The sequence below is a fragment of the Chelonia mydas genome, chromosome 24 (assembly GCF_015237465.2).
Source record: "Chelonia mydas isolate rCheMyd1 chromosome 24, rCheMyd1.pri.v2, whole genome shotgun sequence".
Lineage (NCBI taxonomy): Eukaryota > Metazoa > Chordata > Testudines > Cheloniidae > Chelonia > Chelonia mydas.
In genome coordinates this window covers 16868274-16881620 of record NC_051264.2, presented here as the reverse complement: position 1 = coordinate 16881620, position 13347 = coordinate 16868274, and the positions used below count along the sequence as shown (strand labels likewise).

General features: G+C 45.9%; 2 protein-coding genes across 2 annotated transcripts; both read left to right on the top strand.

Moving 5' to 3' along the window:
• The first annotated feature begins 1981 nt into the window (after positions 1-1981).
• LOC119564196 (C3a anaphylatoxin chemotactic receptor-like) lies at positions 1982-3173 on the top strand. Its single transcript, XM_037883344.2, has one exon. The coding sequence runs from the start codon at positions 2026-2028 to the stop codon at positions 2872-2874; it is 849 nt and encodes a 282-aa protein (XP_037739272.1). The 5' UTR covers positions 1982-2025; the 3' UTR covers positions 2875-3173.
• Positions 3174-6379: 3206 nt separating this feature from the next.
• Positions 6380-11306, top strand: LOC119564195 (chemokine-like receptor 1). Its single transcript, XM_037883341.2, has 2 exons — positions 6380-6491; positions 6940-11306. The coding sequence occupies exon 2, from the start codon at positions 7012-7014 to the stop codon at positions 7870-7872; it is 861 nt and encodes a 286-aa protein (XP_037739269.1). The 5' UTR covers positions 6380-6491; positions 6940-7011; the 3' UTR covers positions 7873-11306.
• The last annotated feature ends 2041 nt before the right edge of the window (positions 11307-13347 follow it).

Sequence of the window (13347 nt, the reverse complement as noted above, 5' to 3'; positions counted from 1 at the left end):
TTTTCTTTAACCATCTTTATGTGGTGGTGATGGGCACTATCAGGACAGGATTGTCTTCCTAACAGCCCAATACACCCTTAATTCAATGTGACTGGTTTGGGATTTGAGGACGTGACCATTTGCTTCCCAGCTTATGGCTGCCCCTGCTGCTTAGCTAAAGGCCTTAGCCTAAGAACAAGGTCACAGACTGTCACAGAATCATAGAATATCAGGGTTGGAAGGGACCTCAGGAGGTATCTAGTCCAACCCCCTGCTCAAAGCAGGACCAACCCCAACTAAATCATCCCAGCCAGGGCTTTGTCAAGCCTGACCTTAAAAACCTTTAAGGAAGATTTCACCACCTCCCTAGGTACCGCATTTCAGTGCTTCACCAGCCTCCTAGTTAAAAAGTTTTTCCTAATATCCAACCTAAACCTCCCTCACTGCAACTTGAGACCATTAATCCTTGTTTAGTCATCTGGTACCACTGAGAACAGTCTAGATCCATCCTCTTTGGAACTCCTCTTTAGGTAGTTGAAAGCAGCTATCAAATCCCCCCCCATTCTTCTCTTCTGCAGACTAAACAATCTCAGTTCCCTCAGCCTCTCCTCATAAATCATGTGCTCCAGCCCCCTAATTATTTTTGTTGCCCTTCGCTGGACTCTCTCCAATTTATCCACATCCTTCTTGTAGTGTGGGGCCCAAAACTGGACACAGTATTCCAGATGAGGCCTCACCAATGTCGAATAGAGGGGTATGATCACATCCCTCGATCTGCTGGCAATGTCCCTACTTAGACATCCCAAAATGCCGTTAGCCTTCTTGCCAACAAGGGCACACTGCTGACTCATATCCAGCTTCTCGTCCACTGTAACCCCTAGGTCCTTTTCTGCAGAACTGCTGCCGAGCCAGTCGGTCCCTAGTCTATAGAGGTGCATGGGATTCTTCCGTCCTAAGTAGAGGACTCTGCACTTTGTCCTTGTTAAACCTCATCGGATTTCTTTTGGCCCAATCCTCTAATTTGTCTAGCTCCCTCCGTATCCTGTCCCTACCCTCCAGCGTATCTACCACTCCTCCCAATTTAGTGTAATCTGTAAACTTGCTGAGGGTGCAAACCACGCCATCCTCCAGATCATTAATGAATTATTCTAGAGAGACAAGGCCCATATACTGTAATTTTGATTGTTTGTTTTTATACCTCTGTAACTAGCTAAGTGGTAAAAATACACCTAAGTTCTTAAAGTATAGGCCTTTGCAGACAGGCCTGAATATTAATATTCTAACAGGACCTTATGGTTCGCATGACATCTGCATGTAGCTGTGCGTGCCAGAGGCCTTCCAGATTTTGCAGAAGTATTCGGACCCAGCCACATCCTGTGATCGCCACTCATTGTTCTCCCCACCCCAGATACACGCCCACATGAACACCTTCCTCCTCCGGGCTGAGCCAGTCTGGGAGAGCTGCAGGCATCGCGTTGGGGACCTTGGACGGGGGTCGACTCTGAGACGTTACATCACCCCAAGACACGGGTAAGGAAATGAGGTAAACCCTCCAGCTTCCTCACTGGATCTCCTGTCCTACCCTCCACACCGCTGCCCGCTGGATCTCCCCGCTTCCGGCAGCCCGCATCCCGTCACCTCATCTGCTCCGGTTAGAACCAGTTGAAATTATTTACGGGGACTGTTGTCAGAGGTCGGGGCAAAACAAAAAACATTCGGGGAGAGAATAGACACAAGTCCTGTATCTTGTCAGGGGGTTAGAAGATATGACCCTTGCGGTCCCCTTCTAACCCTCTGGCTTTATGCGCCCAAGATCTTCAAACCATTGGTGCCATTGGCCTACAAGGATTTGAGCCTATCTTAGTTCAGCTCAGGATCTGGGGAGTTTATAAACTCTAAGGAAATTATAAACTCTGCAGCTTAGTCTCTCTGTCCGTGAGAGCTTTTCTCATTGCTCTTCCTTCCTTTACTCAGTACAACGTCTGCGCTGTCCCATCTGATCCCTGAGGAGGAGGAGGGGATATTGTGACTGCACCTCTTCCAAGAATGCTGTTCTTCTTAGTTCTCTTCCTGGTGCTGTGTGCCATGGCCTTCCTTGCTGGGGTGCCATTGAACGGCTACGTCCTCTTCATCGCTGGCTGCCGTGTGGAGAGGACGGCCAGTGCCGTGTGGTTCTGGAACCGGGCCATGACCGATTTCATCTTTATTGTCTTCCTGCCTCTCAGATTCATTTCCATTTTCATCCTGGACTTAGACTGGGCCAAGAGTCTGAGCAACACCGTCTCCTCCTTCCACATGTTCTCCAGCACCTTCCTCCTCACAGCCCTTAGTGTCGATCGCTGCATCCTCGTGGCACGTCCTGAGTGGGCCTGGAACCACCGCACACCCCAACTGGCTTTCCTTATGGTTTTGGGCATGCGGGCTCTGCGGTACGGTTATCTATGGGAATTCCTCTTCTTACGTTCCAGAACCAGCATGAATTTCCATCCAGATGAAGGGAGGGTGAAGGCCGCCGTTACGATCCAGTTCCTGGTTGGGTTTCTGATCCCATTAGCCTTGATCTTGATCCCAACATTCTACATCGTTCTAGCTGCCAAGATGAGAAGGAACAGGCTGATCCAATCCACCAAGCCACTCAAGATCCTTCTTGGTTTGATCGCGACCTTTTTCCTCTCCTGGCTGCCGTATCACGTCTTCTCCTTTCTGCTGATCTTAGCTAAGCACCCTCTGCCTATTCTGGACACAGAAAGTGCTTTTGCTTGTGTCCTGACATATTTCAGCAGCTGCTTCAACCCCGTCCTCTACTTAACCATGGAGGAAGAGGTTCTGAGGTACTGGCAATGTGGACACAACTCCCAGACGACCTACAACTCGGGGACGGAGCTGGCTGAATAGGGAAATGGATGGAATTGTCGATATTTGCATGGAGAAAGAATTCTGTTCGCTGGGACATGTAACTTCCTCTTGATCCCAAAATTCTTTCTTTTAGCAAGCGAATTTTTTGGCCTTATTCTTAGAAGAGCCACAAGAATGATAACTGGATTAGAAAACCTGCCTTACAGTGAGAGACCCAAGGAGCGCAGTCTATTTAGCTTAACAAAGAGAAGGTGAAGGGGTGAACCTCACTGAGAGTCAATGAGAATATAACATAATATAACCCTGACAAAGAGTTTCCCAGGCTGGCTGTGCGTTGTGTGAAGAAATACTTCCTTTTATTAGTTTATATACTTCCTTTTATTTCTATAAAACCTGCTGGCTATTAATTTATTTGGTGACCCCTAGCTCTTGTGTTATGGGAAGGAGTAAATAACACTTCATTATTTACTTTCTCCACACCAGTCAGGACTTTATAGAGCTCTAACATATCGCCCCGTAGTTGTCTCTTTTCTAAGCTGAAAAGTCCCAGTCTTCTTAATCTCTCCTCCAATGGAAGCCGTCTCATACCCCTAATCATTTTTGTTGCCCTTTTCTGAACCTTTTCCAATTCCAATATCTCTTTTTTAGATGGATTTATATAGAGGCAATATGATGTTTTCAATCTTATCCATCCCTTTCTTAATGATTCCCAACATTCTGTTCGCTTTTTTGACGGCCGCTGCACATTGAGTGGATGTTTTCAGAGAACTCTCCACAATGACTCCAAGATCTCTTTCCTGAGTGGTAACAGCTAATTTAGCCCTCATCATTGTATATGTGTAGTTGGGATTATGCTTTCCAATATGCATTACTTTGCATTTATCAACACGGAATTTCACCTGCCATTTTGTTGCCCAGTTTCCCAGTTGTGTGAGAACCTTTGTAGCTCTTCGCAGTCAGCTTTGGACTTAAATATCTTGAGCAGTTCTGTATCATCTGAAAATGATGCAACCTCACTGATTACCCCTTTTTCCAGATCATTTATGAATATTTGAAGAGTACTGGTCCCAGTACAGACACCCGGGGGACACTGCTATTTATCTCTCTCCATTCTGAAAACTGACCATTGATTCCTACCCTTGTTTCCTATCATTTAAGCAGTTATTGATCCAGGAGAGGACTTTCCCTCTAATCTCACAACAGCTTACTTTGCTCAAGAGTCTTTGGTGAGGGAACTTCTTGCTTCTGATGACCTTAAAAAAATTCAGATTACTTTTTGCATCTTTGGCTAGCTATTCTTCAAATTCTTTTTTGGTCTTCCTAATTATAGTTTTACACTTCATTTCCCAGAGTTCATGTTCCTTTCTATTTTACTCAATAGGATTTAACTTCCACTTTTTAAAGGATGCCTTTTTGCCTCTCAAAGCTTCTCTAGTTTGCTGTTTACCCACGGTGGCACTACTTTGGTTCTCTTACTATGTTTATTAATTTGGGGGATACGTTTAAGTTGAGCCTCTATAATGGTGTCTTTTAAAAGTTTCCATGCAGCTTACAGGGATTTCACTTTTGGCACTGGACCTTTTCATTTCTTTTTTACTAACTTCTTCATCTTTGCGTAGTTTTCTTTTCTGAAATTAAATGCTACCGTGGTGGGCTGTTGTGATGTTTCCCCTGCCACAGGGATGTTAAAGTCCATTATATTATTGTCACTATTACCAAGCGGTTTAGTTATATTCACCCTTATATTCAGTAATATATACCTACTCTGTATTCTTATTATTTGGGCATGGAATTATTCTCCATTGAGGTTCTATGATAGAGTTTGGTTCATTTCAGATTTTTACTTCGACTCTACGCTTTCTTTCACATATAGTGCCGCTCCCCCACCAGCACGTCCTGTTCTCTCCTTCCAATATATTTTGTACCCTGGTATTACTCATTGATTATCCTCAATTACACCATTACACCATTGATTATCCTCATTCCACCAAGTTTCTGCAATGCCTGTTTTGTCGATGTCCTCATTTAATACGTGGCACTCAAGTTCACCCATCTTATTATTTAAACTTCTAGCATTTTTATATAAGAACTAAAATGTCACTTTTTAGCTGTCTGCCATTACATGATGTAATTGAATCAACTTAGGCTTCTACTGGTGAGATTTTCAAAAGCATCTGTGTGAGTTAGGTGCTTAACTCCTAACTTCAATGGGAATTTGGCAGCTAACTCCCTTAGCCACTTTTAAAAATCTAGCCCTGTGTCTTCATTGTCAAACCCGAGCCTGCAAACCCCATAAGCCAACACGTAATGAGATTGGTTTGGAAAGAAAGACATTTGGGTTTCTCTTTTTTGCTGTATTTTTTTTTTTTTTTGCCGGGAGGGGAGGGCATGTCAAACTTTTCTCTGCAAAAACGAAAGCTGGAAATTTACCTAAAAAAAAAAAAGAAGAAGCGAAAGCTGAAATTCCCACCTAATCATCTGGTTCTGGGATCTGGGGCTTGCAGGAAAACAACAATAATGGCGAATGTCGCAATGAAATTGTAAGAGTCGGCGATGCTACAAAACTCCACCAAAAGTTTCAGCAAACCAGAAATATCTAGCTCTATTACTGAAACCAATGGAGTGAGGAGGTGTTCAAAATACTGGGGACTTTAAATAAAATGTGGGTGGCTGTGGCACTCTGTACCTCAAAACAGCACCCTGGAGCCCCCATATTCACCACGGTCATATCAATATGAACAAAGTCAGCCCTGTGAGGTATCATTAAAAAGTCTTGGTGTGTTGATTATTCACATACAGTTAAATTGTATGTGCTGTCATTGTATGGGGAGTTATGAAGTTTTGCAATGGGTGTGTTACTGAAATAAGTCGTGTTGTTGGGAACACCCAGAACCAGCCTTTCAGGTATGACCATGAAGGAGCCAGACAGCGTTACTGGCTCGTCAGCACCCATGAAAGAATCCACTATCTCAGGAACCGTATAAAATGGAGATTTCTCAGAGAGAGGACATAGACAATGGAGACTCTTTGACCCAAGTCATCCCAAAATGTATTTCCATCAGGGTGGAAGAAACAACAGAAGAGGGGAAGTGATGTCACCATTTGGTCTCACTCTCCCCACAACTCAACACCTGGAAACACGTCTGGAGGACAAAGACTTTGAACTTTGGTATCCGGCTGGAAGACAAGCCCAGCCTGTTTAATTTACACCGAGTAAAATTAATTATACAGCAGACTTAAACAATTAGAGAACCAGACAGATTAAGAATAGAAAAGTGGGGGCCATAAAGATAAAACATGCAGAAATGAGAGTTTCATAACGACAACCACTGAGAAGTTGTTTCTTGCCAGACAGGATGCCCTCAAACTAAGTTTTCTTTACAGGCAGGCCTGAATATGAATATTCTAACAGGACCTTATGGTTCGCATGATATCTGCATGTAGCTGTGCGTGCCAGAGGCCTTTCAGATTTTGCAGAAGTATTCGGACCCAGCCACATCCTGTGATCACCACTCATTGTTCTCCCCACCCCAGATACACCCCCACATGAACAGCTTCCTCCTCCGGGCTGAGCCAGTCTGGAAGAGCTGCAGGCATCGCGTTGTGGACCTTAGACTGGGGTCGACTCTGAGACGTTGCATCCCCCCAAGACACGGGTAAGGAAATGAGGTAAACCCTCCAGCTTCCTCGCTGGATCTCCTTCTGTTCCACCCCCGACACCGCTGCCCCCTGGAACTCCCCCCTTCCAGCAGCCCGCATCCCATCCCCTCATCTGCTCCAGTTAGAACCAGTTGAAATTATTTACGGGGCTTGTTGTCAGAGGTCAGGTGCAAAACAAAAAACATTCGGGGAGAGAATAGACGCAAGTCCTGTATCTTGTCAGGGGGTTAGAAGTTATGACCCTTGCAGTTCCCTTCTAAGCCTCTGGCTCTATGCTCCAAAGATCTTCAGACCATTGGTGCCATTGGCCTACAAGGATTTGATCCTATCTTAGTTCAGCTCAGGATCTGGGGAGTTTATAAACTCTAAGGAAATTATAAACTCTGCAGCTGAGTCTCTCTGACCATGAGCCCTTTTCTCATTGCTCTTCCTTCCTTTACTCAGTACAACGTCTGCGCTGTCCCATCTGATCCCTGAGGAGGAGGAGGGGATATTGTGACTCCACCTCTTCCAAGAATGATGTTTCTCCGAGATCTCGTCCTGGTGCTGTGTGCCGTGGTCTTCCTTGCTGGGGTGCCGTTGAACGGCTACGTCCTCTTCATCGCTGGCTGCCGGGTGGAGAGGACGGCCAGTACCGTGTGGTTCTGGAACCGGGCCATGACCGATTTAATCTTTATCGTCTTCCTGCCTCTCCGATTCATTCCCATCCTCAACTTCGACTGGGTCCAGAATCTGAGCAACACCGTCTCCTCCTTCCACATGTTCTCCAGCGCCTTCCTCCTCACAGCCCTTAGTGTCGACCGCTGCATCCTCGTGGCACGCCCTAAGTGGGCCTGGAACCACCGCACGGCCCCCGTGGCTTTCCTTATGGTTTTGGGCCTGGGGGCCCTGTCTCTTGGGTTCAGCCTGCGGTACGGTTATCTATTGAAACTCCTCCTCTCACCTGCCAGAACCAGCATGAATTTCCATCTAGATGAAGGGAGGGTGAAGGCCGCCGTTACGATCCAGTTCCTGGTTGGGTTTCTGATCCCATTAGCCTTGATCTTGATCCCAACATTCTACATCGTTCTAGCTGCCAAGATGAGAAGGAACAGGCTGATCCAATCCACCAAGCCACTCAAGATCCTTCTTGGCTTGATCCCGGCCTTTTTCCTCTGCTGGCTGCCATATCACGTCTTCTTCTTCCTGCAGATCTCAGCTATGTACTTTCCGCCTATTCTGAACATAGGAAGTGCTTTTGCTTGTATCCTGACATATTTCAACAGTTGCCTGAACCCCATCTTCTACCTCAACATGGAGGAAGAGTTTCTGAGGTACCGGCAATGTGGACGCAACTCCCAAACGACCGACAACTCGGGGCCAGAGCTGGCTGAATAGGGAAATGGATGGAATTGTCGATATTTGCATGGAGAAAGAATTCTGTTCGCTGGGACATGTAACTTCCTCTTGATCCCCAAATTCTTTTTTTTAGCAAGTGAATTTTTTGGCCTTATTCTTAGAAGAGCCACGAGAATGATGACTGGATTAGAAAACCTGCCTTACAGCGAAAGACCCAAGGAGCGCAGTCTATTTAGCGCAGTCTATTTAGCTTAACAAAGAGAAGGTGAAGGGGTGAACCTCGCTGAGAGTCAATGAGAATATAACACAATATAACCCTGACAAAGAGTTTCGCAGTCTGGCTGTGCGTTGTGTGAAGAAATACATCATTTTATTAGTTTATATACTTTCTTTTATTTCTTTAAAACCCTCTGGCTATTAATTTCATTTGGTGACCCCTAGCTCTTGTGTTATGGGAAGGAGTAAATAACACTTCATTATTTACTTTCTCCACACCAGTCAGGACTTTATAGAGCTCTAACATATCGCCCCGTAGTTGTCTCTTTTCTAAACTGAAAAGTCCCAGTCTTCTTAATCTCTCCTCCTATGGAAGCTGTCTGAACCTTTTCCAATTCCAATATATCTTTTTTTCAATGGATTTATATAGAGGCAATATGATGTTTTCAATCTTATCTGTCCCTTTCTTAATGATTCCCAACATTCTGTTAGCTTTTTTGACGGCAGCTGCAGATTGAGTGGATGTTTTCAGAGAACTCTCCACAATGACTCCAAGATCTCTTTCTTGAGTGGTAACAGCTATTTAGACCCCATCATTGTATATGATTTAATTGGGGATCGGTCCTGCTTTGAGCAGGGGGTTGGACTAGATGACCTCCTGAGGTCCCTTCCAACCCTGATATTCTATGATTCTATGTATAGTAGGGATTATGGTTTCCAATGTGCATTACTTTGCATTTATCAACACTGAATTTCACCTGCCATTTTGTTGCCCAGTTACCCAGTTGTTTGAGAACCCTTTGTAGCTCTTCGCAGTCAGCTTTGGACTTAACTATCTTGAGTAGTTCTGTATCATCTGAAAATGATGCAGCCTCACTGTTTACCCCTTTTTCCAGACCATTTATGAATAATTGAAGAGTACTGGTCCCAGTATAGACTCCTGGGGGACACCGCTATTTACCTCTCTCCATTCTGAAAACTGTCCATTGGTTCCTACCCTTGTTTCCTATCATTTAACCAGTTATTGATCCAGGAGAGGACTTTCCCTCTAATCTCACAACAGCTTACTTTGCTTAAGAGTCTTTGGTGAGGGAACTTCTTGCTTCTGATGACCTTAAAAAAATTTCAGATTACTTTTTGCATCTTTGCTAGCTATTCTTCAAATTCTTTTTTGGTCTTCCTAATTATAGTTTTACACTTCATTTCCCAGAGTTCATGCTCCTTTCTATTTTACTCAATAGGATTTAACTTCCACTTTTTAAAGGATGCCTTTTTGCCTCTCAAAGCTTCTCTAGTTTGCTGTTTACCCACGGTGGCACTACTTTGGTTCTCTTACTATGTTTATTAATTTGGGGGATACGTTTAAGTTGAGCCTCTATAATGGTGTCTTTTAAAAGTTTCCATGCAGCTTACAGGGATTTCACTTTTGGCACTGGACCTTTTCATTTCTTTTTTACTAACTTCTTCATCTTTGCGTAGTTTTCTTTTCTGAAATTAAATGCTACCGTGGTGGGCTGTTGTGATGTTTCCCCTGCCACAGGGATGTTAAAGTCCATTATATTATTGTCACTATTACCAAGCGGTTTAGTTATATTCACCCTTATATTCAGTAATATATACCTACTCTGTATTCTTATTATTTGGGCATGGAATTATTCTCCATTGAGGTTCTATGATAGAGTTTGGTTCATTTCAGATTTTTACTTCGACTCTACGCGTTCTTTCACATATAGTGCCGCTCCCCCACCAGCACGTCCTGTTCTGTCCTTCCAATATATTTTGTACCCTGGTATTACTCATTGATTATCCTCAATTACACCATTACACCATTGATTATCCTCATTCCACCAAGTTTCTGCAATGCCTGTTTTGTCGATGTCCTCATTTAATACGTGGCACTCAAGTTCACCCATCTTATTATTTAAACTTCTAGCATTTTTATATAAGAACTAAAATGTCACTTTTTAGCTGTCTGCCATTACATGATGTAATTGAATCAACTTAGGCTTCTACTGGTGAGATTTTCAAAAGCATCTGTGTGAGTTAGGTGCTTAACTCCTAACTTCAATGGGAATTTGGCAGCTAACTCCCTTAGCCACTTTTAAAAATCTAGCCCTGTGTCTTCATTGTCAAACCCGAGCCTTCAAACCCCATGAGCCACCCCCTAACACATAATGAGATTGGTCTGGAAAGAAAGACATTTGGGATCCTCTTTTTTGCTGTATGTTTGTTTTTTTTTTGGCGGGGGGGAGGGCATGTCAGACTTTTCTCTGCAAAAACAAAAGCTGGAAATTTACCTAAAAAAAATAAGAAGCGAAAGCTGAAATTCCCACCTAATCATCTGGTTCCGGGATCTGGGGCTTGCAGGAAAACAACAAACATGGCGAACGTCGCAATGAAATTGTAAGAGTCGGCGATGCTACAAAACTCCACCAAAAGTTTCAGCAAACCAGAAATATCTAGCTCTATTACTGAAGCCAATGGAGTGAGGAGGTGTTCAAAATACTGGGGACTTTAAATAAAATGTGGGTGGCTGTGGCACTCTGTACCTCAAAACAGCACCCTGGAGCCCCCATACTCACCACGGTCATATCGATATGAACAAAGTCAGCCCTGTGAGGTATCATTAAAAAGTCTTGGTGTGTTGATTATTCATATACCGTTAAATTGTATGTGCTGTCATTGTATGGGGAGTTATGAAGTTTTGCAATGGGTGTGTTACTGAAATAAGTTGTGTTGTTGGGAACACCCAGAACCAGCCTTTCAGGTATGACCGTGGAGGAGCCAGACAGCGTTACTGGCTCGTCAGCACCCATGAAAGAATCCACTGTCTCAGGAACCGTATAAAATGGAGATTTCTCAGAGAGAGGACATAGACAATGCAAACTGTTTGACCCAAGTCATCCCAAAATGTATTTCCATCAAGGTGGAAGAAACAACAGAAGAGGGGAAGTGAATTCACCATTTGGTCTCATTCCCCCCACAACTCAACACCTGGAAACACGTCTGGAGGACAAAGACTTTGAACTTTGGTATCTGGCTGGAAGACAAGCCCAGCCTGTTCACTGAGGATGTGTCACCTGCTTGTACCGTCTGCCAGGGTGAGACACGGCTTGATTCAAATCCTGTTTAGTTTGTAGAACTCAGATGGCGAATTTCCTTTTACTTCTTGGGTGACCAACTGTGATCTTTATAATTGCGGCGTATAATCACTTTAAATCTGTCTGTAGTTAATAAACCTGTTTTATATTCTACCTAAAACTGTGTGTGTGGTTGAAGTGCTTGGGAAATCTTAGCTCGGTTGACAGAGGGGCTGGTGTTTGTACTCTCCACATTGAAGGAGGCACAGACTGGGCAATGAACTTACAGTGGCCAGGCTTCTGACCAATGCAGGATGGTACATTTCTGGGCTGCAAGGCCAGGGAGCCAGGAGGAATTGACTGGAGCCTCCCTGTTGATGGTTCATGAGTGGCTGGGAGGTCATTCGTGGAACTCAGCTGGGTGTGTCCCTGCTTGGGGATGGCCGTGGAAGTGCAGGGCCTGCCAGAGGTTTTAACTTGACACAGCATCACAGTGTGAGAGGGATACCACAGGTTGGTGGGACAGAGGGCGCAGTGGTCCCACAGTATAGCTTGCATGCTGGGAACCTCGTCACAGTGGTTTTTTATACCAGTGTCTCAATGAATCCTGTTATTCCTGGCCAAAATTCATGCAGCTTTCGCCCTTCGCTATGTCGCTGCCTGCTCTCCAGCGTCCAACAAATCCATCAGCCAGTCGTGGAACAGACAAAATGTTGTGTGGCTCGCAGCCAACGAAGTGAGAGATTTACGATCCACCCACCACCAGCAAAGCTCTCTCCAGGATGTTCGAGGAGGACCAGAGGTGAATGGCGGCCCACCCACAAATCACTCCCAACCCAGCATATCCAGGTGTGAGCTGGCTGAATTTTTCCAATGATGCGGCCGCAGCTCAGCTCCTGCTCTTGGGCTGTTGCTGCCCCGGCTGTGGTTGCCCCGGATGCTGGCGACCGTCTCTGCAGATGGGATCTCCGGCCCTACTTCATGAGAGACCCCAGAGCTGAGCCGGGCTGTTTGAGGTTTGCACCAAGCTGGCCACCTCGGAGGCTTTGCAGACTAGTGTGTGTCCAGGTGTGAACGGGCTGAATTTCCGCAATGATGCAGCTGCAGCTCAGCTCCTGCTCTGGGGCTGTGGTTGCCCCAGATGTGGGCGACCGTCTCTGCAGACGGGATCTCAGACCCTTCATCAGGAGACGCCCCAGAGCTGAGCCGAGGTGCTTGAGGCTTGCACAGAGCTGGCTGCCTCAGAGGCTTTGCAGACTCAGATTAGTGAGCATCCCCCACCCCTGATGAGACCCCCCCCTTCTCTCCCTCCCCAAGAGGACAGCTTTCTGCCCCCAGACAGAGTCCGTGGGGAGGGGAAGCTGCAGATGGTGTGTGTGTGTTGGAGGAATCAATTCTGAGATGCCGTGTCTGATTCCCCCAGGACAGATAAAACAGTGAGATTAAACCTTCCAGCTTCAATGCTAGGGTGATATCAACAATTCCCCCCCCCCCCCGCCATATCTGTCTCTGTCCCCCCACCTCCTACCCCAGGTACCTCCCTGCAACCACCCCACTCCCCACAGGAGCCTCCCCAGATCCCTCCCCGCCCCACCCATCGATGCTGTAGCCCCTGGATTGAAGTGGTTCCCATCATGTACAGGGTTTAAAGTTTGATTCAGTGGCTCTCAGCACCCCCACCTCTCATCTCCCACCCCTGCTGAACCAGCCCCCTCAAGAGGACAGCTTCCTGCCCCCAGACAGAGTCAGTGGGGGGTGGGGGGAGCAGCAGGTGGTGTGAGTGTGCTGAGGGAATCATTTATGAGATGCCATGTCTGATACCCCCAGGACATAGGTAAGAAAGTGAGAATAAAGCTTCCAGCTTCACTGTTAAGGTGAAATCCAAAATGGTCCCCCCAGATCTGTCTGTGCCCTCCCCGCCCCAGGTTCCTCCATGCCCCCTCCCCACCTCCCACACCAGCCCCTCCATAGCCTGACCTGCACCCCATAGCAGCCTCCCCAGATCCCTCCCGGTCCCTCTATTGGTGCCGTACCTCCTGGCTTGAAGTGGTTTCCATCATATACTGGGTTTACAGTTTGATTCAGTGGCTCTCAGCACCCTCAATATGCAAATTGTACCAGCAACCCTGACCCCACCCCACTCCCCACAGCAGCCCCTGAATTCCTCCCTGTTTACTTGTTTACAAAATCAGATAGCACACGAGTACTGACAGATGGA